This window comes from Coregonus lavaretus, assembly GCF_964263955.1.
Source record: "Coregonus lavaretus genome assembly, chromosome: 4".
Taxonomy (NCBI): Eukaryota; Metazoa; Chordata; class Actinopteri; order Salmoniformes; family Salmonidae; genus Coregonus; species Coregonus lavaretus.
In genome coordinates, this window is record NC_139991.1 from 40,457,523 (window position 1) to 40,483,499 (window position 25,977).

Consider the following 25,977-nt stretch of genomic DNA (forward strand, 5'->3'; position numbering starts at 1 on the left):
GCGCCAATCCTCTCCAACTTTGCATGGTATAATTTGATACGTCATATTTTCTTAATTTATACACTAATCAATGCTGATCCTGTTCTGGCCAATATTCTGCCCTAGACGAGACAAAAACAATTGACGTCCTCCTATCCCCGCAAAGTAGAATATTAGCCTAGGCTATACAGCGTCGGCCCGCAATGCACTTTTATGAATGTCCATATTTTAGCCTACAGTTTGTAAAACAGGCAATTTACCATTTATCCCTGTCATTTGGTTACATTAATTTCTGTTCATGCATGTATTAATTACAGTAAATTCATTATCTGAGTGGAAACGTTGTTTGCAGAGCTCACAACCTCTTACACTTGTGAGAAACAAGTTTTGGTTTATTTATCTGCACAATGAGCATGTGTCTGGTTTCTCTGTCTTGTTAATGTTGACGTAGCGTGCGCCTGAGCACGCATAGAAGTACCTGGCCTGCATCTCACAAATGTCAAATGTAGGAAAGTGTTTTTTTACACATGATAATAGTTCCTCACAGTATTTGAAAAATCTTTCCAACACTCTCCCCCTCAGTAATCAGTGTTGCTGATAACTAGGTTATGGACATGATGTGTGTATTGGTTTCTATTTTAATGATTGATTTGTACATTTCATCTTCATACTATAGCATAGCTGGCCCCTTCATACTTGTCAATTCATTATCTTATAGTCTAATTTCAGTAAAACCTAAGTTAGGCCTAGGTTTTTTTTAATACGTTTTAAGGAAAGGAGAAATATTTGCTGTTGTGGCTGACACACTGGTTGCTTTGATTGACGGGTGCTTTTGCGGGGGTGTGCGTGTGGGAGTTCACTGATTCTCTCAATAGGCCTATATGTCCATTCAGAAAGTTTCCTAAATTAGCCTCTGGACTCCATCTCTTTTAATAAAAATCAAATGCTCCTGTCATGATTTAATATTTTAAAAGGCCTGTTTTCAGTAGCTTAGTCTACATTATTTCTTTCATTACGGCGTCCTCTCTTTGAAGAATATATTCCAATGCCACTGCTATCGAATAACCTCCGCAGCAGGGTTTGTGATGTTATATTTCGGGAAAAGTGGGAGAAAACCCATCGGCCTTCGTTTGAATGGTTTTGTGTGTCAAAATAGGATCTGTATTAAACAAGGACAAGGTAGGCAAATATCTTTATTTTGACTCCGTTAATGTTGTCAATACGAAAATGTGACAGATCCTCTCCAACCTGGCATTTCTTAATTTATTGATTCATATTTACCATAACATCAAATTCCAAGACTGTCACAGCCCTACAGTTGTTTTCTTGTCAGTGTTCTCTCTGGTCATGCTAGCTCTGTCAGACAGCCAGCTCTGATCTGAGAGAGCGAACACACCATCATGTCATCCAATCGCTCTCTCCACCAACCTCTCCTCTCCGCCCCATCCAACAGGTAGAGCTCGTTCTCTCTCTCGATTTAAATGCTGACTCGGCATCTTCATTATGATTTAGTGCAAAAAATACATTTGCAAACACAGATGAAACTGCAACAACAATATTGAAATCTCCAGTTGGCTATCCAAACATTTAGTAGAATTCTGAGTAGCACAGTCCTCCTACTCCGTTAAGCCTCTATCTCAAACATTGTTCTCTGTGTCTGAGTCCTAAATCCCGAGATTCAATGTCATTCTGATGTGTTGATCCTCAGTAAGGGTGAGCCTTCGGGACTCAGCAGAGAGGAGAGGCTGCAGAGAGGCTCCTTATCTTTGTAGCAAGTATAGCTATTATACTGTTATAGTTCTTTAACAACACAGATACCCAATGCGTTGCTGCAAAAAATATTGCCAAACTGTTCAATCACCTGTCCATTGATTGCGCTGCAGGCCAGGTTTCCACTGGCTCTCCAGAAATAGCTACCCAGGCCAGCGGTGGCCCAGCCATGGAGACGGCTCTCATTGATCTGGGGCGGGAGTGGCTTGGAGCTTCTGGTCCATTCCAGTCCCTCAGTGTGGAAGGCTGTTTCTGGGCTGGTCTGTTTTATGACTGAATCATTAATACTGCAGAGGAGGTTTATTGTCTGGTTTTTGTCTCTCTGACTGATTGAGGCACAGTCCTCTCAAACTTACTCTGAGTGGGAGGGTTAGGGTTAGGTGCATTGCTGCGCCACACCGTTTGTATTAGGGCTGGGACTAAACCATTATCGCGATACTAGTTAGTGTCGTGGCAAGGAAACAAAACAGGAAGTGGGTTCAACTTCTTTAGGAAAACAGCCCTAAAGTTGGAAACAAACATTATGTTGTCATCCAGAGTCACGTATTTATTTTCCAAGCTATAGCACCCATAATGTAATATTTTACATACAGCAGGTTTTTAAAGGACCAAAGAGTTTGGTCTGCTTCATGTTCATTTTTGCCATGGAAAAAATTGTGCTATACTAGTGTTGTCACAGCCCTAGTTTGTATGCTATGTGTGGTCTAGGGGTTAAGGAGTAATGTGAAGGAACCAGATCAGCCGCATGAAACAAATCCAGTTAATTCCTGGTTTTGAATAAAGCCTGTTCATCCGTCATTTGTTTGTCGCTGTGTCATGGTTGGCTGTGGACTTTATACACAGAGGGCTCATTATCAGGCTCCTATAATCTTATTGGTTTGTATTTGTGTTAGCATTCCACCTAATGCAGCATCTATCTAGGCTTATCTCTCTGAGTCCCATTTAATGAGGCAACTTGCTAATTAAGTGGAAGCATTACTCACAGAGACTGTTTTTACTGGTTTGGGAGTGCATGAGGAGGCCATATCACACACATGCACACCTCTGCACCCATTAACCCCCAGCCTGTTAGTTGGCACATACAACATAATAAGAAAGACTATAACAGACCCAGTCCTACCCTTAAATCATATTCAAACAAATATTCTCTCGGAGTTGGGATTTTCCTGGGCTGATAAGATCCCATTATTTTCATGCCCCTTCTCTCCTCAAAAAGCTCATTTATTTCTGCTGATGAGACAATGTTCGGGGAAACAGTAATGGGAGTTCACAGAGACGTTTTAGAGAAACTGCTATCTTAGGCAACATTAACTCCTATTAATTACCTCAGTGATTAGTATTCAGAGGCTGGTCGCCTGCAGGGGGGAGGGGAGGATCAATTCTCTCAACCGGATGGTACACTGGAAGAGAGGACCTTGATAATCCCTCTTTCTCTTTTTCCTTCTCTCCTTCTCTCTTTCTCCTGTATAATAACTACCATAATGCGACATGTTGCTTTCCATTCACTGGCCACTTCATCACTGTTTGACCTGGTCCAGTGGGGTTGTCACTCTCACTAACCTTGGCTCGGGAGGAATGTCAGTCTAAACTGAAGCATAGAAATCTCTAGGCTATTTTTAGACTCTTTTAGAATAATGATTCCAGTGATGGTACTGTGTTGTCAATTGCTAGGCTAGCATCAGACACTTATGTTTCAAACCACTGGATGTTTTTAAAGATTAGCCTAGCTCTCTGGTTTCCCAGGGGCCGGTGCTGTAGGGAGGTTTTGCATGAATGGCGCTGCAGATGGAGTATTGATTTTGACGCTGGCTGTTTACTTTTTATTAAACACTCCTTCCATCTGCTAACTGTTTGCCACGAACACAAGAATTTCAATCCCATAGCTACAGTAGTAGCTAGCGTTAATGTTGAGTAAATTCACCTTGGACAGTAATGGAGTTATTGGTAGTAGTAGCACCCTTTTAGTCTGACTGTTGTTTTCCTATTCTGCTGCGCTGAGGTACATTTCTACTGTCTTACCAGCGTTATAAAGCACAACATCTTAAATCATGGCCCCACGAGGCAAGAGGCTCTCTCCCTCTACCACGAACAGCCACTTCTCCCTGGTGAGGGATAATGTCAAGTAGCACACAGGGTAATTGCAAATGGAAAAAGGAATCAGGGGTTTCAGTTTTTTTTAAAGGTTGAAGGGTCTCTTGTCATGGTAAACAATCAGTGGCGTGTGTGTGTAGCCTAGCTTATATTTATTTCTACATCTATGAAAGGGTGTGTGCGCGCTCAGGAGTCACAGTGCTCCCCTGTGGGAGTGGTCTCAGCAGCCTTCAACCCAGCCAGGCCATCAGATAGGCAGCAGCAGCACAGTGACTCAGGTAATAATATAGCCCTGACTAGCACAGAACAGGGAACTGAGAAAAGACAGGAGAGAATGAAAAGCCCTCTGGATAGGTTTTGGTTATGAAACCACTCGACACTTGTCACTACAGGTTTTCTTATACCCTCCATCTCTCGGATCACCGTTGGTTTATTCATCCCAGGAATCAATTATAGAAGCAGACAATGAGCTGGAGCATTGAAACATGTTCTACAAAGGAATCTTACTTCTTGGTGTTATTCACTTTATCAGCCCCTTTCAGGTAGTCTTTCAGTCAGGACCTTGTTCTGTCGCCGTGAGCCACTAAGACTCTTTCTGGAGCTCTTTCTGTGTGACTGTGTGGAGGATAAACCTCTTACTAGGCTGGAACAGAAGCCTTTCAGGGTGCCAGGTCAACCCACGGCAGAAGAGGTTTAAGCCCAGGACAGAGGATGAGGAGAGGATGGAGGACAAAGAAGATTAGAGAGAGAGACGGGTAGGTCTCTCTGATGGCCGCCCTTTAGCTTGAGCTGCATCTCCCAGGACAGCTGCATCTCCCCTGTAACTATTCCCCAGGTCGTTGCTGTAAATGAGATTATGTTCTCAGTCAACTTACCTGGTAAAATAAGGGGTAAATAAATACAAAATATGGAGAAATCCTCTCCTTTCATTCTCTTTAACCTTCCCTAGAGAGAAACTATTTGACTTGACGTTTTATCTTACTCTCTGAGCGTGTGTGATAGGGAAAGTGTGAGGGAGAGGGAAAGTGTGTGCGAGAGGGAGAGGGAGAGTGTGTGCGCGAGAGGGAGCGACAATGCATACCAAGGTGCAAGTGTCTTTGTGCTGAAGAAACCTCCTTATCAGTGACAGGCTCATTGATTACTGTGGCGACTGCCTTTCGATTGGTCCCTTGTGATGAATGGGCCCGGGCCTAAGATATCCAGCCAGCACTCATCATTCTTCTTCTGGCAGAGCACAATATGTCTGTGTTCTGTTGCCATGAGAAAATGCAGAATCTTCCCAGGAAACATTCCTTCCTGTCCCCTTATGTCCTCCACTCATAACATTTGGGCCAGATGACAGGCGGAACAGATATGAAGTCGTCCTCCATGACACACAGGCGCACATGCATACTACGCAGACACGCGCACGCAAGAGCAACCTCCCTAGTCCCCACAAGCGGGTTGGGGTCGGGCAGTGAGGCTGTTGGGTTTTCCACCTTGTGATGGCACAGGGAGTGATTCATCTTCCAGGCTATCTGTTGGCCTTGGTGGCCATTATCATCCAGCTGTAATTGCCTAGTCTTCCACATGGCTGCTCCACTCGGCTGTCTGTGCCCGCCTGGAAGAGGATGGTACAGTAGGAGAAAGTACCATATTTACTCCACTGCCGAAGTTTCTGTGCCTGTCTCTCTGCTCTACTATGTTGTTATGGATGTAGCTAACATATTATCACAGAGTTAAACCCAGAGTCCCAACATCGCAATACTTCCGGGAACGCTTCACGAAGCAGACTCGACAGACCAGACTGGTGTTTGGGAAGTCAATGGGAAAAGTGAATAATTCTTCCTTTAGTTGTTAATTTTCTCAATCTAAATGCGCAACGTAGATTCGAGCCAATGTCTGAAGTAGCTGAATATGTTATTACTCCATCCTCATGAATGTGACAAAACGACACATTTTCATTTTCGTCAAAAACAAGTTTATATCGAACGTGCGCCTTTGATTTGACGGTCATGCCCGATGACGTGTTTCTGCGCATGAGCTTAGCTAGCCAACGTTGCCACGACATCGTCTTCAAGCGTGATTGGGGATTTCTATTGGAGAAGCAGTTTCTAGATATCTTCATACTGTACTGTCTGATGTTATCGTACTTTTTAAACAATCTTATGCTGTGGTGACCAGCTTATCATATGTACATCTAGAATTCTAGATATTTCATGTAATACTCCTAGTTCTGTTATAGTCAGAACTAAAGTGTTGACTCACAGTAACAAACAAAAAAATAAATGTGTCTCGTGTTTGCTTACAGCCATTTGTAATATCACCGCTCAGCCTTTGGTGACCAAGTCAGAAGTAGGTCTATCTGTTCTTCCCCACTCAAACCACTCACATTAAGGCTTCAATATGTATGCAGAGCTTGTGACGGAATCGATTTTCCAGAACATTCATAGAATCAATGTTGTGTATGCTGCTCCTCAGTATGTCTATGGAAAACACAGACGGGAATACTATTCACAATCTTGTTCCTGCTTCAGACATATAGGGCTAGCGTAGTAAAACTCATGTAGAGAAATACATGCAAATACTTCAAATGGAAATGTTTAGGCTAGCTAAATCTAATTAAATTTTTTATAATATTGACACGGCTGACAGAGCGAGAATAATCCCTTACTTGAAACAAGACACTTAGTCGCTATCTCACCAACTCTCTGAAGACTAGAGCCACTAAACGTTTAGGCGACGAGGCTAGATTGCTTTAGAGGCAGAAGGACCATGTAATGTTTTGTCCTTTAGCGTCGCCTGAGTGGCCAGACACACTCTGCTTTGTATTGAACCCATCCTACAGCAACACTCCTCTAGTCAACCCCTCCTCTTTCTCTTCCCCGCTACACTTCCCTGATTAATCAGAGTCCGACACACTGGTGGGAATGAGAACAAATTGAACCAGTCAGCTGAGAAGCTATATAGAAAATGTAAAAGGTGGATGGGAAGATTTAGAGAAGACCGAGTGAATGGCATTGAAATGGTTTCTCTTTTGTCCCTTTCCTGTGCCTTTAGAGATCCATCTAAAAGCTGAGATATTGTAGAGATGGGCATCGGTAGAGTAGAGGGAGACCCACCCCTAGTTGTATGGTAGTCATTATGTCACAATACCCCTCAGCTAACCTCAGTCAGTCATGCTTGAAATGCTGTCTCCTCACTACCTGCCCCTCATCCTTCAGCTGTGCACGCACACACACACACACACACACACACACACACACACACACACACACACACACACACACACACAGAGTCACACACACAGAGTCACACACACACACACCGTAGTGTGAGGTGGACTGAAGAGACTCATGGTTCTGTCAGCAGCAGCAGCAGCATCATCAGTGGAGCTGTCTGTTTCAGTAAGGTCACTTAGTCTCTGTAGTGCTGTTATTGGACACATGCTCTCCCAGGCTGTGGAAGGAGAAGCACTGACTGCTGTGCTGCTGTCAGAGGGGACATCCACAGCACAGAGCCACTCTGCTCTGTGGTGGGAGATTTGCATGCAGCCCGGCAGAGGTGGATGGTAGCAGTGTCCTGAGCTTTTGCCCTGTCCTCTCTGCCCCCCTGTAGTCAGCATTGTTGTAGAATACACGCGCACGGGTGTACACACACACACACAGTCAATTGCACAAACTTCATAGACTATGGTTGCTTTTTGTTGTAAAGTTTCCCTAACGAACTGCACATTAATTAGTCAACGTTGTGATAGTTTTGCCAGAAACTCTCAACGCGCCCAAACCTCCTCCTTGTTTTGTGTGTAGCAACAGTGATTGTGATGTCATCATATGGAGTGTGTTGGAGCTAGTATCAGCCAGACTGTTAGTTAATGGTTTCTGAAGCCGTTAGGGCTGTCCCCGACAAAAAATAAAAAGTTTGTCAACCGGGAGTCGTCTGTTCTTTTGACCAATCGATTGTTCAACATTTTAAAACAAATATAGACACACCTTATTTGTTAATAAAATCAACTATATGTAGGCTACTGAGCTTGTCTGATGCTTTAAGCACACTGTGATTCAATCATTAAGACACACAAATGACTCGAGAGAGCCAGAGATCAAGTTAGCCTAACCAGAAGGAAAAAATCTGTTTAATTTCATTTATAATAAAGTTTTCGTATCTCAAAATCATTATCATGTGGTTAATCAAAATTCTAAAAGTAACTTCTATTGCCATTGCCAACTATGTAAAAATAGCTTACCAACAAATAAAACAATTGCAGCCTGCAGGTAGAAAATATCCTGATAAAAATAAATATCCAATAAATCACATTGGCTACACATGGCCTGCCTGCAAGGAACTTGAAACATTGTATCAACTTGGTCCGGCCTGAAGCTCATGCTAGCAATCTTGCAACATTATATAAAATAATCTGGGCCCTCAGAGTTTCCTGCGCCAGTGAGCTTCAGATAGACAGAGCTGTAGGCTATTTGTGCAAGGGATAAGAATTTATCAGGTTGGCCTATTTTATGACGTTTCTACTAGATCAGAACATTACCTTTTTTCTCCCTTTCACACCAAGTGGTTATTGAAAGAGAGCTGGAAATATTTTTCAAATAGGCTATGTTGAGGAACTATTGTCATTCTCAATGGATGTAAAAACAATCTTTGTTTACTTGCTGTTTGAGGTGAAGAAAACATTTATTTGAGAAGCTCCACAGTGGTGGTGAGTTAAGACAATCAGAAATACTATCAGATCCCCAAATGGACACATTTATAGGCCTACATTTGCACGCAGGCCAGGCAGCCTACTTCTATGCATAATCAGGTGCGCATCCTTACTCAACATTTACCAGAGCGCTACAAATAAAATACAATGAGTAAATTGACAACTCGTAAATGGAATGAAATAAACCAAAACTTGTTCCTCACAAGTGTAGCCTAGGTTGTGCGGTCCGCAAACTCCGACAATGAGTACGGTAAAAGACTGTAATAATAATAATATATTGAATGCATTAACAGAAATGACCTTAATCAAACACTGTAGATTAGAAATGATGGGAATTAACAGTAAATGTACTACTGGTGATACTGGTGAGCCATCCCACAGACTACGCAATGAATTAGTCCACTGAGACATGCGTGAATCAGACCGGTGTCTCGTGCCATAAATGTGCGACTGCTCGACTAAAGAAAATCTTGGTCGACCAACAGCCCATCGACCAAACAATCGACCAGTCGACTAAATGAGGTCAGCCCTAGAAGCCATGCTAATTTCTGCCTCGCCATCTGCTGTTTATATATCCTCTCCTCCCTGTCAATAATGTAATATATGTTAGAATGATCTACTCTGAGTCAGAGTACAGGCAGTCAGGCACACCACAGCAGAGACACAGGAAACCAACCACTGCTCTGGCAAAGATGGATGGGAGCACCGCGTGCCTCAGATGAGATTTACTTCTGTTTGATATTGACTGAGGCAACCGTAACCCGAATATACATACACACACACACAGCCTACTCTCCCACAGGACTTTTGAGATAGAAACACAATGTAATTTATGGCATCCATTAACTGCCCTCGGGGGTCCGGCCATTCCAATCAGTCTATCTCTATGTCCCCGTCAGCTGCCAATCAAATGTTAGGGAGGGTTACTGAGTGCAGGGGCATCATCACTAAGAACACAGGGTGAGGAAGGATGGTATTCTACTCTCACCTTGCTTTATCTCAGGGGAGGAGTTTTTTGTTTTTGTTTGATCTTGCTGCCCATATATCTCTGAGTTAATACATTATGTCCATAGAGACTGAAAAGCTTGCCTAGACCTGTCCCCTCTCTTTGTATGGGAGTCTATCCCAGCCATAGTCATCTAACTCCAGCCAGCCCCCAGAGACTCCCCCACCCCCCGGATGTATTCTGTGTGTTTTGATCTTAACACCAGGCAGCCTCCCTCCCGGTCTCCACATCCCCTGCTGTTGGAATGGAAACAAAGGACTCCTCCAGTAAAGCAACTGTCTTTCTCTGTGTGTATTCTTTTTGTGTTCCAGAATGCTTTCTCTCGCTCCCTCCCTCCATTTCGTGGCCACCTCAGGCATGTTCTGTCAAATCCACGCATGGTGTCGCAGGACCCTTAATCATCCCTCTTTCACCATGTTATTCTTTCTTCCTCCTCGTTCCCTGTCTCCCCCTCAGTCTCCTCAGGTCCTGGCAGAGAAAGAACACACGTAGGGGATGGGGGGATGGAGAGGAAATCAAGGGGGATCGGAAGGAGGGAGAGGGGGATGGAATTTGTTGTGACTGTAGCGGCGGGGGCAGGGCTGTGAGAGGAGTGGGCTGGAGGGAGGAGGGAGGATGAGGGTGGGATCCCTTCTGTTTATGATATCTATTTCCCTTCTGTTATCACGGCAACCCCTCCTGTGCTAACAGAAAAACAGGAGGAGAGGGAGGTGGCGGCGTTGTTGGTTAGCTGTGTGCGAGAGAGAAAGGCGTTTAATTTGAAGATTGAAACAAGCCGTCTCCTAGACGATGATGCTGTGTGCACAGGCTCCGAAACATCACGGCAACATCAGTCAAAGGGGTGTGCGCTGAGCTATGCTACCCAAACAGAGAGAGAGGGAGAGATAGATGAGTGAGGGAGGGGAGATTACGAGAGAGGAAACAGAGGGAGAGCGAGAGAGAGCCGTAAGGAGAGAGAAATAGGCAGGCATTGAGGCAGGCTCTCTGTCTGATGTGTGGGTGCTCTGCTGCACCGTGTGTGTTTGTGTGGTGTGTGTGATTGAGTGAGTGTGTGTGTGTGTTTTTCTCCCACACAGTGTCTGTGTGTTTCTCCCTGTCTCTCTGTGCTGTAGCTGCCTCTCTCTCGGCTGTGACTCTGGCTCTGTGCTGCTGCTGTGCGTCTCTCTCCTTGCCCGTCTCTGACACTATGATTTTCTGCAACCATTTAGGTGAATACAAGAAGGACGAACTCCTGGAGGCGGCTAGGTGAGTACAAGCTCCCCTCAAATCCTCCCTCCATCCCTCTCATCCTTTTATTCTCTCTCTCTCCTTTCTTTCTTCTACCCTCTTCCCCTCCAGCATTAGCAGACAGGTGTTGTGAAAGGGCTGTGCATGTGGTTTGGGTGTGCTGGTGCACGGCGAGGGTTGTTATTGTGAAGGGATACGCACGTGGACTGTGTGGCCTTTTCTTGTTTGGGCAAAAGTCCGTCCTCTGTCCTCTCTCTCCTCCGTCCTTTCACTTCCGTGCCCGGAAACCGTTAAGTGGTCGAGAATAGAACTTGATAGCCTCCTTTTGGCGAGGAAGCACAAGTGTTTCCTACCGCGGAAGAGTTTTGATATCTGCCACACCACCTTTGAATCAGCTGTTGTATTGTCGGAGGAGAATAGCATGCACACATTTAAAACAAAATGCTACGTATCCTTTTACCTATAAAATGTCTTGCACAACTAACTTAAATTATTTGTATCGCTTTACACATTTATTTTGGGATCCACCCCTGTAAACGTCATTTGCCTGATGACGCACAAATGGAGAAAGAACTTCTCATTTAATTCAAGAGCATTTTCGTGCAAGTTCCCTCTCCTCAATTACCTTTGACCTTTTTCAAAAGAAGAGAGAGGACGGAGGAGAGAGGACGCAGGAGTTGCGCTAATCCAATTGAGAAAAGCCCCTGTATGTGGAGGGTTAGTTGTTGTCACTTCTGCTTGGTGTGGGTGGCAGGACAGTGATGTCTCATTCAGTCGACACCGAACATACTATGTTCAGACACACTGACCGGAGTCCGGACTGAGTTCCTTGGTAAGCTGCTAGCGCACCGACCAGAGACCCAGAGTGGAACCAGAGGGGATTATATAAGGTCGTTCCATTTGATTTGAATCACTTTCCAACTGCAAAACCTTCCACACATGTTTGCCCATGGTAAAGTGGTCAGAAAGTGACTTTCTGGACCTGAATCCAAAAACATTCAAGCGATAGAGGCCCTCAAAGTTGAGCCATTTTGCATACACTACCATGAGGCATCCATGTCTTCGTCACTGGAAAAAGAGAAATGGTCTAGGTTGATATAATTTCAAAGCTTACAAACAGGGTTGTCAAACTATTTTATTTCTTGAAAAAATGTTTTTTTAAATAAAATGTAGTGTTTTTGTTTTTTCTTTAATGTAAATTATCTAATAAAATAAAAATAATGTTCATATGTTGTAGCTTAGAACGTACTTTACATCATCAGAGGTGCTAGTGTTGAGGCCTCCAGTGTTGAGACGACACAGAATGCTCTTGAATACAGGGTGGGTGTCATGTTTTGGCTGATAAATGTACTAACATTTGGATACTTTTTTTAATTTCAACTTTCAAATGGTACCACAAAGATGGTTGCAGGTCCACACATCAAATAATTAAGGGGAATTATTTTGTTTTAAATTAAACTGTCAATCCTCCATAGGAAATCACTTAACCCTAATTTGGCTCCAGGGGTGCTGTACTACTATGGCTAACCCTGTGAAACAAAACAGTTTCTCTGCACCTATCTGCCAATGGCGGCCTTCCGCAACTGCGGTGGAAGGTGTCCGAGCTACAGAGGTATTTGTCAGACCATGGGACATCCCGAAAATCGGTCTTCTCACGAAAAAGTTTTTCTGTTGTATTTTTGACTTTGTTTTGTTTTACCCCATATGTAACTCTGTGTTGTTGTTTTTATCGCACTGCTTTGCTTTATCTTGGCCAGGTCGCAGTTGTAAATGAGAACTTGTTCTCAACTGGTTTACCTGGTTAAATAAAGGTGAAATAAATAAATAAATAATAATAATAAAAAAATCAAAAATGTCTGTAGCAGCGTCCGAACAGTTTGGGCTACACACTAATATGACCCCTCTATGGAAAAGTGAGACTCACATACATGTCAATTGTTTTGCTCTAGGATGTCCACAAGCCTCACAAGACTAGTCTGAAGGTAGCCCGGTTCAAGTATATGTGGAAGTAGTTTAGTGCCATTTTTATGTATTTCTTTATATGGGAGATTTTATTTCCCCTGATCTTTCTTAAATCTCTCAGATATAGGACAGACATTTTCAAACTTCTTTTGACTTATTTTTTGACAGTTTTTCCATGTATGAGTCTGTTATTCAATGCGTTTCTGTGGGTCAATAGCAGTAAGGCCAAATTCAATGTTTAATCAAATTGTTTTTATATATTTTTTGATACCTAAAGGGGTCCTTGGTACGACCATCTTAAAACAGTTATATATGTTAGCCTTAGACTTTTAAGGATTAACCTGTCTCCTCCCTTTCATCTACACGGATTGAAGTGGATTTATGTGACATCAATAAGGGATCATTGCTTTCACCTGGTCATGGAAAGACCTGGTCCTAATGTTTTGTACACTGTGTATTTTTAAAAAATATAGATAGACCAATTGTGCATGTTCTCCCACTTAAAAAGATGAGAGAGGCCTGTAATTTTCATCATAGGTACACGTCAACTATGACAGACAAAATGAGGGAAAAAAATCCAGAAAATCACATTGTAGGATTTTTAATGAATTTATTTGCAAATTATGGTGGAAAATAAGTATTTGGTCAATAACAAAAGTTTCTCAATACTTTGTTATATACCCTTTGTTGGCAATGACACAGGTCAAACGTTTTCTGTAAGTCTTCACAAGGTTTTCACACACTGTTGCTGGTATTTTGGCCCATTCCTCCATGCAGATCTCCTCTAGAGCAGTGATGTTTTGGGGCTGTCGCTGGGCAACACAGACTTTCAACTCCCTCCAAAGATTTTCTATGGGGTTGAGATCTGGAGACTGGCTAGGCCACTCCAGGACCTTGAAATGCTTCTTACGAAGCCACTCCTTCGTTGCCCGGGCGGTGTGTTTGGGATCATTGTCATGCTGAAAGACCCAGCCACGTTTCATCTTCAATGCCCTTGCTGATGGAAGGAGGTTTTCACTCAAAATCTCACGATACATGGCCCCATTCATTCTTTCCTTTACACGGATCAGTCGTCCTGGTCCCTTTGCAGAAAAACAGCCCCAAAGCATGATGTTTCCACCCCCATGCTTCACAGTAGGTATGGTGTTCTTTGGATGCAACTCAGCATTCTTTGTCCTCCAAACACGACGAGTTGAGTTTTTACCAAAAAGTTATATTTTGGTTTCATCTGACCATATGACATTCTCCCAATCCTCTTTTGGATCATCCAAATGCACTCTAGCAAACTTCAGACGGGCCTGGACATGTACTGGCTTAAGCAGGGGGACACGTCTGGCACTGCAGGATTTGAGTCCCTGGCGGCGTAGTGTGTTACTGATGGTAGGCTTTGTTACTTTGGTCCCAGCTCTCTGCAGGTCATTCACTAGGCCCCCCCGTGTGGTTCTGGGATTTTTGCTCACCGTTCTTGTGATCATTTTGACCCCACGGGGTGAGATGTTGCGTGGAGCCCCAGATCGAGGGAGATTATCAGTGGTCTTGTATGTCTTCCATTTCCTAATAATTGCTCCCACAGTTGATTTCTTCAAACCAAGCTGCTTACCTATTGCAGATTCAGTCTTCCCAGCCTGGTGCAGGTCTACAATTTTGTTTCTGGTGTCCTTTGACAGCTCTTTGGTCTTGGCCATAGTGGAGTTTGGAGTGTGACTGTTTGAGGTTGTGAACAGGTGCTTTTATACTGATAACAAGTTCAAACAGGTGGCATTAATACAGGTAACGAGTGGAGGACAGAGGAGCCTCTTAAAGAAGAAGTTACAGGTCTGTGAGAGCCAGAAATCTTGCTTGTTTGTAGGTGACCAAATACTTATTTTCCACCATAATTTGCAAATAAATTCATTAAAAATCCTACAATGTGATTTTCTGGATATTTTTTCCTCAATTTGTCTGTCATAGTTGACGTGTACCTATGATGAAAATTACAGGCCTCTCTCATCTTTTTAAGTGGGAGAACTTGCACAATTGGTGGCTGACTAAATACTTTTTCTCCCCACTGTAACAGAATAGACATTCCCATTCAAGTTCACATTCGATGGTGGGTGAACCGGCGGCCATCTTTCTGGTAGTATTGGAAGTTAAAATTTCAATTAAATTGCAATTGCAATGGTGTACCAGCTAAATTGCAGTGGTCTGAAGAGATAGGTCCATTCTATGAATTATGATTGAAATGACCCACCCTGTATTCAAGAATATGCTGTCTCAACCGATGAGGGGTACAACACAAATTCCTCACAATGATGTAATATAGGGTCTAAGCTACAACGGTGCATTCGGAAAGTATTCAGACACCTTGAGTTTTTCCACATTTTGTTACGTTACAGCCTTATTCTAAAATTGATTAAATTAATTGTTTTCCTCAATCTACATTACATTACATTTTAGTCATTTTGCAGACGCTTTTATCCAGAGCGACTTACAGTTAATGAGTGCATACTTTTTCAACCCCTTTGTTAATCGCAAGTAGTAATGTGCTTAACAAGTCACATAAGTTACATGGACTCACGCGGTGTACAATAATAGTGACAGGTGTGGCATATCAAGAAGCTGATTAAACAGCATGATCATTACACAGGTGCACGTTGTGCTGTGGACAATAAAAGGCCACTCTAAAATGTGCAGTTTTGTCACACAACACAATGCCACAGATGTCTCAAGTTGAGGGAGCGTGCAATTGGCATGCTGACTGCAGGAATGTCCACCAGAGCTGTTGCCAGAGAATTGAATGTTAATTTCTCTACCATAAGCTGCCTCCAACATCGTTTTAGAGAATTTGGCAGTACGTCCAACCGGCCTCACAACCGCAGACCACTTCTAACCACACCAGCCCAGGACCTCCACATCCAGCTTCTTCACCCGCGGGGTCGTCTGAGACCAGCCATCCGGACAGCTGATGAAACAGAGTATTTTTGTCTGTAATGAAGCCCTTTTTTGGGGAAAAACTCATTCTGTTTGGAAAACCTAGTTCAGTTTGCTTTCCAACACACTGGGAGACAAATTCACCATTAAGCAGGACAATAACATAAAACACAAGGCCAAATATACACTGCAGTTGCTTACCAAGACAACATTGAATATTCCTGAGTGGCCTAGTTACTGTTTTGACTTAAAACGGCTTGAGATTCTATGGCAAGACTTGAAAATGGCTGTCTAGCAATAATCAACAACCAACTTGACAGAACTTGAAGAATTTTAAGAAGAGTAATGTGCAAATATTGTACAATCTACACACAATACCCCATAATGACAAAGCAAAAACCAAATACCTTATTTACATAAGTATTCAGACCCTTCGCTATGAGACTCAAAATTTAGCTCAGGTGCATCCTGTTTCCATTGATCATCCTTGATGTTTCTACAACTTGATTGGAGTCCACCTGTGGTAAATTCAATTGATTGGACATGATTTGGAAAGGCACACACCTGTCTATGTAAGGTCCCACAGTTGACAGTGCATATCAGAGCAAAAAGCAAGCCAGGAGGTCGAATGAATTGTCCGTAGAGCTCAGAGACAGGATTGTGTCGAGGCACAGATCTGGGGAATGGTACCAAAAAATGTCTGCAGCATTGAAGGTCCCCAAGAACACAGTGGCCTCCATCATTCTTAAATGGAAGACGTTTGGAACCACCAAGACTCTTCCTAGAGCTGGCCGCTCTGCCAAACTGAGCAATCGGGAGAGAAGGGCCTTGGTCAGGGAGTTGACCAAGAACCCGATGGTCACTGACAGAGCTCTAGAGTTAATCTGTGGACATGGGAGAACCTTCCAGAAGGACAACCATCTCTGCAGCACTCCACCAATCAGGCCTTTATGATAGAGTGGCCAGACGGAAGCAACTCCTCAAGAAAAGGCACATGACAGCCCGTTTGGAGTTTGCCAAAAGGCATCTAAAGACTCTCAGACCATGAGAATCAAGATTCTCTGGTCTGATGAAACCAAGATTGAACTATTTTTGCCTGAATGCCAAGCGTCACGTCTGGAGGAAACTTGGCACCATCCCTACGGTGAAGCATGGTGGTGGCAGCATCATGCTGTGGGGATGTTTTTCAGCGGCAGGGACTGGGAGACTAGTCAGGATCGAGGGAAAGATTTAACAGAGCAAAGTACAGAGTGATCCTTGATGAAAACCTGCTACAGAGCCCTCAGGACCTCAGACTGGGGCGAAGGTTTACCTTCCAACAAGACAACGACCCTAAGCACACAGCCAAGACAACGCAGGAGTGCCGTCGGGACAAGTCTCTGAATGTCCTTGAGTTGCCCAGCCAGAGCCCAGACTTGAACCCGATCGAACATCTCTGAAGAGACCTAAAAATAGCTGTTCAGCGACACTCCCCATCCAACCTGACAGAGCTTGAGAGGATCTGCAGAGAAGAATAGGAGAAACTCCCCAAATACAGGTGTGCCAAGCTTGTAGCGTCATACCCAAGAAGACTCGAGGCTGTAATCGCTGCCAAAGGTGCTTCAACAAAGTACTGAGTAAAGGGTCTGAATACTTATGTAAATGTGTTATTTCTGTTTTTTGTTTTTAATAAAGTTGCAAGAAATTTCTAAAAACCTGTTTTTGCTTTGTCGTTATGGGGCATTGTGTGTAGATTGATGAGGGGGAAAAAACAATGTAATCAATTTTAGAATATCTGTAACATAACAAAATGTCAAGGGGTCTGAATACTTTCCGAATGCACTGTATGTAAAAATGAGGAAAATCGGAGTTCGGGCGTTTTTAGGTATTTGGTTATAAAATGACAGTTTAAAAAATATAATTTGACAACCTGTTTTGTACGTTTTCAAATTATATGAAACTCAACTCTTTATCTTTTTCAGTGATGAAGACATGTTTCATGGTGGGGTATGCAAAATAGGTCAACTTTGAGCACCTCTATCTCCTGGAAGTTTTGTTATTCAGGTCCAAAAAGTCCCTTTTTCTGACCACTTCTACCATGGGCAAACGTATGGAAGTTTCGTTCAAATTAAAAGGGGTGCAGTCAGAAAGTGATTGAAATCATATGGAACGACCCTATAGGGCCGGGTTCCCCAACTGGCTGCCCGCGGGCCGAATTTGACCGGTGGGTGGTTTTATTTGTTCCCCCAAATTTATGAGCAAAAAAACAAACTTTTTTGGGGGGGTCTTTTCATTGTTGGACATAAAAGTCTGTAAAAACACCAGGAAATCAGCTCCAAGTGATTTTAATTTAAGAAATCTGTTCCCAAGTATTCCCACGCATAATAGAGAGAGACACATGATCATATAAAAATGTAAGCAAGGTTTGAAATTGTTGTGTTTTAGTCAAACATTATATCTGTTTGTGCTTCTTGCGGTCAATTTGCCATCTACAAATTATTTGTTATTATGTTCCGGCCCCCCGACCATCCGCTCAACAACAAAAAATCAACCTGCGGCTGAATCCAGTTGATGATGCCTGCTATAGGGTTAACAACAGAGGGCTAGATAGACCTTCTGGCCCTGAGGCAGCTGTGATTCAGAGTAGGGGTTATCTTCTCTCGTGGTGGATGGATAGTTCTGATTGGCCAGCGGGTTCACATGGCCATCCCTGGAGAGGTGCACCCTGGGAAGGAGTGAAGCCCCCAGAGAGAGGAAGAGGAGCAGGACTGAATCTTCCTCCTGTCATCTGAACAGTTGAGATATTCCCTGGTTTCCTGCTCTGTGCTCCCGCCCTCTGTCCGCCCAGCTCTGGACGCTCCTTCTGCCTGAACACCAACTCCCTATGCCCACTGGGAACTCCTGTCATGTCCGCTACAAGTATGAGGGGATTTATCTCTCATGTTCCTACAAATGAAGGACATATAGGTTGCCCCACAATGGCTATTGGGATCGCCCCACACAGACAGTTTCCTCCCCACAATGGCCACCCCAGCATAGCAAAGGCTGTTAGTTGTGCTTTGAACCACCAAGCATGTCTTGCAGTGCAAGGCATGTCTGTCACATTCAGCTCATTATACTGAAGTGGCTGCCTCTGTTGACCCTTGGGCACCAAACCCTACTAGAATACATGAAATCCGTCTTTGATGACTGAATCAGAATACGCTCTGTGGGAATGAAGGCAGGCAGAGATGAGAACTATAAAGACTCAGTCTTCATTATCTGGGAGCGCAGTTGGTCGGTTGAAACCATGATCAGAGGGTTTGCCATGGAGGATAATGTAATGTACCACTCACTCTGTCCATAACAAACATATGTACTGTATGGAGCTCCATTCATCCAGGGTTTTGCTTTCAGCACTTCTAATAAAGATGAGGCCTGGTATTGGTTATTCTGCGGTAAGGAATAAGGCTCTTCTGAGATGTCTGTATCATGGAGGGGAGGAGCCTCATAAAGCTGATTGACTAATGACAGGAGGTTTACTCTGTATGGGCTCCATCTTAGCACCCTGGTAATTAGGAAGATGAAACTGACACAAACACTGGCTTTAATCCTGTGGCCTCCACTCTCTGCTAAACCTTGGGATGTTGTTGTGCATCTAAATTAAGAATCTCTTGTTTTCACTCAAGCCCAGTTAGCGTTCTCTGCCGGCGGAAGGAGGAGGAGGGGAGAGAAGAGAAGAGCGGAACAGAAGAAAGCAAAGCCACCGACCTATGAATGCATCGTCGCTGAAGGGACATTGGCAAAGCTTGATACAGGGGAACGAGATAGGAGAAAGAGGGGGGAAGAGAAGAAAGATCCCTTTCTTCCTTTCTCTGACGGCCTTAAGCGTTGTCGTCATCTGGGTAATGCAGTGACTGGCCGGCTCCGCTGCCATGGTAGTGCATCCTGGCTGGGACTCCCGTCACCGTGTCTGGGCACGGGGCACCAACCACAGGAGGCAGAGGACATCCCTAATAAATAAACTCTCAGAGCGTGCCAACATTAAGACTGACTGGCACGACCGCCCTGATCCAGAACAGAGCAGGCAGCAGGGCTTCTGGTAACAGCCAAAGGGTGAAGAGACACAAGGATAGAGGAGGATGAGGAGGATTACCCTGACACAGCACAGTAGTAGGGTCTTACTGGAGTTTTCTATTTTGTCCATCCATATTCAGGCCTGTCTTTTACCCTCCTGGCTCTTACTGTGGATCCATGGAAGTGCCATACAGTCACACTGAGAACTGAGAGTGGAGCGGAGAGGATGGCCCTTGGCTTCAGTGACCCTGGAAGGAGATGCTGAGGCTCCATATGTCTCCTGACCACACTGGACCATCACCCTGGACCAGATTTCAGGACCAGACTTCAGGACCGGCTGTTAGTGTGTGTAATGTCCTGCTGTGTTTTGGGATGGTATAGCAGAAGAACCCAGGAAAAACCTCCACAGCAGGTAGAGTGGAGATGCTGACTCTGATATCTGGAAGCCTTCTCTCTGAATCTCTCTACAGCCATGCATAGCCTTTGGCAAAGATGACATCTCTGTTGGGATAAGGAAAGAATTTACACTGCATCAGTGTTTTTCACTCTTGTTGTTTTCTGTTATCTAACTATCTTGACCAGTGTGTTCAGAGATCTAAAGACTGGCCTGGTTTTGACTGCAGACATAAATAATGCTCTTTAGTTTAGGTCTCTGTTCTGTCCATTTTGGACAACTCCCTGGGCAAGCTTTCCACTCTCCTAGCCTTTTTGTTATTCTCCTTTTTTAGGTAATGATACTCCTCCATTCCCCCCTTCTATTACTATCTCTCGTTCTCGCTCACTCTTTGGGGTATACAGTGAGGGAAAAAAGTATTTGATCCCCTGCTGATTTTGTACGTTTGCCCACTGACAAAGAAATGATCAGTCTATAATTTTAATGGTAGGTTCATTTGAACAGTGAGAGACAGAATAACAACAAAGAAATCCAGAAAAACGCATGTCAAAAATGTTATAAATTGATTTGCATTTTAATGAGGGAAATAAGTATTTGACCCCCTCTCAATCAGAAAGATTTCTGGCTCCCAGGTGTCTTTTATACAGGTAACGAGCTGAGATTAGGAGCACACTCTTAAAGGGAGTGCTCCTAATCTCAGCTTGTTACCTGTATAAAAGACACCTGTCCACAGAAGCAATCAATCAATCAGATTCCAAACTCTCCACCATGGCCAAGACCAAAGAGCTCTCCAAGGATGTCAGGGACAAGATTGTAGACCTACACAAGGCTGGAATGGGCTACAAGACCATCGCCAAGCAGCTTGGTGAGAAGGTGACAACAGTTGGTGCGATTATTCGCAAATGGAAGAAACACAAAATAACTGTCAATCTCCCTCGGCCTGGGGCTCCATGCTAGATCTCACCTCGTGGAGTTGCAATGATCATGAGAACGGTGAGGAATCAGCCCAGAACTACACGGGAGGATCTTGTCAATGATCTCAAGGCAGCTGGGACCATAGTCACCAAGAAAACAATTGGTAACACACTACGCCGTGAAGGACTGAAATCCTGCAGCCCCCGCAAGGTCCTCCTGCTCAAGAAAGCACATATACAGGCCCGTCTGAAGTTTTCCAATGAACATCTGAATGATTCAGAGGAGAACTGGGTGAAAGTGTTGTGGTCAGATGAGACCAAAATCGAGCTCTTTGGCATCAACTGAACTCGCCGTGTTTGGAGGAGGAGGAATGCTGCCTATGACCCCAAGAACACCATCCCCAACGTCAAACATGGAGGTGGAAACATTATGCTTTGTGGGTGTTTTTCTGCTATGGGGACAGGACAACTTCACCGCATCAAAGGGACGATGGACGGGGCCATGTACCATCAAATCTTGTGTGAGAACCTCCTTCCCTCAGCCAGGGCATTGAAAATGGGTCGTGGATGGGTATTCCAGCATGACAATGACCCAAAACACACGGCCAAGGCAACAAAGGAGTGGCTCAAGAAGAAGCACATTAAGGTCCTGGAGTGGCCTAGCCAGTCTCCAGACCTTAATCCCATAGAAAATCTGTAGAGGGAGCTGAAGGTTCGAGTTGTCAAACGGCAGCCTCGAAACCCTAATGACTTGGAGAAGATCTGCAAAGAGGAGTGGAACAAAATCCCTCCTGAGATGTGTGCAAACCTGGTGGCCAACTACAAGAAACGTCTGACCTCTGTGATTGCCAACAAGGTTTTTGCCACCAAGTACTAAGTCATGTTTTGCAGAGGGGTCAAATTCTTATTTCCCTCATTAAAATGCAAATCAATTTATAACATTTTTTACATGCGTTTTTCTGGATTTTGTTGTTGTTATTCTGTCTCTCACTGTTCAAATAAACCTACCATTAAAATTATAAACTGATCATGTCTTTGTCAGTGGGCAAACGTACAAAATCAGCAGGGGATCAAATACTTTTTTCCCTCACTGTATCTAATGCAGGTATATTTTAGATTTTTCTATCTCTATTTTCTGTTGTTTTCTTCCGCTGCAGGAGTGGAAATGAAGAGAAGCTCATGGCCCTGCTCACTCCGTTAAACGTCAACTGCCATGCAAGCGATGGCCGCAAGGTAAGGGCTCGCTCTGCCAGCACGCACATGTTTGTGCACACACACACACTGTTACTCATGCAATCCCTGCTCAAACTGTGATATTCCAACTCAAATCATTAAGTCATAGTGAAATGGACCAATCAGTTCAGGCACACTTTAAATATAGAGGCATTGAGCCATTCTTTACTAGCGGAGGTAGTAATTGTGAGTGGAACAGAGTAAGGAGGGTTATAAGTGACCCTCTTAATGTCATAGCCAGGTTAGCCAGGTTCCAGGTGTCAGTGATAATAGAGGTCTGATCTCAGGGAAAGCTGCAGGATCCCAGTCAGTCCAGAGAAGAGGCTTAACCTGATCCACGGCATCACTTCTCACAGACCTTTCATATTGGAAATGAGAGGATTTGTGGTACCCTCTGTCTGCTGCAAGGTAATCATAATGCATGGTTGGGCCAGAGTTGAGGATAGCACCTCCGCAAATTTCCTACTAAATGAGTTGTGTAATGGCAGATTTTGACCACACTCCGCAGTTTCTATAGTAGATGTTGATTATAAGCAACACATTGTTAGTACAGTATTGACACGACATTCTGGTGACGATGGATACTTAGCTACAGCATAGGGGGCTACAAATGGGCTTGTCATCCATTCTATTGGCATGGACGTTCTAAGCCACTGGTGTCAAACTCATTCCACGGAGGCCGAGTGTCTGCGGTTTTCAGTCCTCCCTTGTCCTTGATTTATGAATTAAGGTCACTAATTAGTAAGGAACTCCCCACACCTGGTTGTCTCGTGCTTAATTGAAAGGAAAAACCAAAAACCTGCAGACACTAGGCCCTCCATGGAATGATTTTGACACCCCTGTTCTAAGCAAAAAAGGTTGCTATTAGACTAGCTCTTTCTCCTTTGCTAGCCTACCCAGCTTAAGCTATCACACAATCACATCAAGCAGCTGAAATGACAGGAATCTGTGTGCATTTTCATTTGTTTTACCTTTGTTTCTATTGCCATTTCTTTGGATATATCCATTATATCCTGATAAATGAATTTGCCTGGCTCAGAGAATCTGTCAGTCTCGTCAAGTTCATATGCATAGCATCGGAAAAATAGCTGCAACAGGGTTGCACATGTTGGAGAAGCAGACAGCAAGGTTTAGACAAACCCCAACTGCTGCAAACCAAATGCTAGGCTAGTAGCATGGGGAAATATTGCCTAGATTATTTTTTCCAGGGGAGATTAAGTTGATAAGTTACCTGGCTAGGCTGTCGGACAGTGGATGCGCATTGATCATTCAAATGGAACCGTTAACAGGCATTACCCATGATTTTTGTTATTAACTCTTATCAACCAATCAGCATCCAAGATCCAAATAACCCGTTTTATAGTTTAGAATAATTCCAGTAGAGTGATTTGGGGATCTGTGTGGGATTCCGCATTGAAATTATTTTTATTTCTACACCACAGCAGAGTACTGTAGGTTGTAGTTATGGCTATTGTGTGAGTCGTTAGCGTTCAATGACTCCTGATTGATTAATAGATTTCCGTGATGGTATGATGACAGCGATAATAATAGTCATTGACACAATGATGCATATAAAAATTATAATGAAGCTTTCCTAAAGATTGTCCCTTTTCTTTATTCCCCCTTTTTTGTTTGAATTAAACTGGCACCATCCCTCCCTCCACCGCGCTGGCCAATTCTCTGCCTTCTTTTATGTGAGCAATGCTGTTCTAGACGGTGTGGCAGTGTGGATGTTTATGGCTGGTTTTGTTTGCCCGAGTCACTGCCCTCTAATACCACTCTGCAAGGTGCAGTGTTCCTGTCTGCCAGCCAGCCAGTTGGTTGCTCCCCAGACCTCAGTGTTTATGAACAGAGAGAATATCTTCTCCTTTACAGTCTTCACTAATGTGCAGTGCAGTTAGTCTCTCTGTGCTAATGAGTTGCTGTGGCCCTGGCAGCACAGCATGTAGGTACAGAGATGTTGTTCTAAGGCAGATGAGAGGGTTGCTCCTACTAGTTACATTGCTTTGTGTTGTTGAGTCCTCGGACTCTGTTGGTGTTTCTCAATATGCATACTACCGTGCTCCACACTCTCATGCTCCAAGTGCATTCTCCAAGGACGTTCTCTTGAGTACGTTCTTGTGAGGACAAGGGTGTGGAGAACACATAAATCGTCACATTTGAGAAGCACTCGCACTCCCCCTACTGTATTACCTCACGCTGCATCTTCCCACTCACTGAACCTTCTTCTAGCCAGGACAATGGCAACAATATAGACGAAACAAGATATACACAAAGCAAACATTTTATTTCATAATTATCAGCTAGATAATTATGTGAATTGTTGTACTCTAGCTAGCCAGCTATCTAGTTAAACAGGCAAAAATGACCTAAAACTAATGTTACAGTAGATGTCAATTCTTTGTGGGTAGCTAGCTAACAATTCTTCGTGTCTAGCTAGCTTGCCAGTTAGCCCTATTGACTTACTATTTATTTTTTTTATTTTTTTTTATTTTTTTTTCACCTTTATTTAACCAGGTAAACCAGTTGAGAACAAGTTCTCATTTACAACTGCGACCTGGCCAAGATAAAGCAAAGCAGTGCGATAAAAACAACAACACAGAGTTACATATGGGGTAAAACAAAACAAAGTCAAAAATACAACAGAAATACATATATATACAGTGTGTGCAAATGTAGCTATGTAACTATGAACTTACCCATTCACTGAACCTTCCTTCTTCTAGCCAGGACAATGGCAATAGAGATGAAACAAGATATACACAAAGTAAATTGTTTACTTATAACTATAAACTAGCTATATGTGAATCGTAATAATGTAGCTAACCAGCTAGTATAACAGGCAAAAATTACCTAAAACCAATGTTATCCAAGGTAGATATCAATTCTATGTGGGTAGCTAGCTAACAATTCTTTGTGGCTATCTGGCTAGCTAACAGTAGTAGCTAGCCAGTTAGCTCTATTGACTTACTATGGGCTTGTGACCTACGCACACTACAGTGGGTATTGTAGGCAGGTAACCATGCCAAAATTAATACAGCACGTATTTATTAATGTATCAAGTTTAAAATATTGTAGTCAGGCAACATATGAGATGTGAATAGGTAACATTGTTTTTTTACCCCCTTTTTCTTCCCAATTTCGTGATTACGATCTTGTCTCATCGCTGCAACTCCCCAACGGCTCGGGAGAGGCGAAGGTCGAGTCATGCGTCCTCCGAAACATGACCCGCCAAGACGTGCTTCTTAACACCTGCTCGCTTAACCCAGAAGCCAGCTGCACCAATGTGTCGGAGGAAACACTATTCAACTGACGACCGATGTCAGCCTGCAGGCGCCCGGCCTGCCACAAGGAGTCGCTAGAGCGCGATGAGCCAAGTAAAGCGCCCCCGGCCAAACCATCCCCTAACCCTGACGAAGCTGGGCCAACTGTGTGTCACCATATGGGACTCCCGGTCACGGTCGAATCCCAGGTTGTAGTGACGCCACAACATTGCGATGCAGTACCTTAGACCGCTGCGCCACTCGGGAGGCCAATAGGCAACATTTCATTCTGAAGTCAGTGTATTTTCTCTCGCTTCAGCTCAAATAATGTCCGCCATTGATTTCAAGAAAATGTGCGTAATTGTTTTGTGTTCGGTTGGGCCTTTGTGCTGGACTATAATTGTGTTTTATGAGTTTTTCAGATAGAAAAGGCTTACTTGGCCTCTTCTAAGGCCACCGTTCTGTTTCCCTGCTACTATATAGCCCTTTAATTGACTGTT

The 25,977-nt window shown here is 43.7% G+C and overlaps 1 protein-coding gene across 1 annotated transcript in view; it reads left to right on the top strand.

Annotated features, from left to right (window-relative positions):
- Positions 1-25,977, top strand: part of LOC311128223 (poly [ADP-ribose] polymerase tankyrase-1-like) — a gene marked incomplete at its 5' end in the record, with an annotated part of 118,348 nt that overhangs the window by 39,734 nt on the left and 52,637 nt on the right. Inside the window, 2 exons of the mRNA XM_084160257.1 lie at positions 10,748-10,784; positions 22,139-22,214. Coding sequence (XP_084016383.1) covers positions 10,748-10,784; positions 22,139-22,214 — 113 coding nt within the window. The remainder of the gene's footprint in view (positions 1-10,747; positions 10,785-22,138; positions 22,215-25,977) is intronic.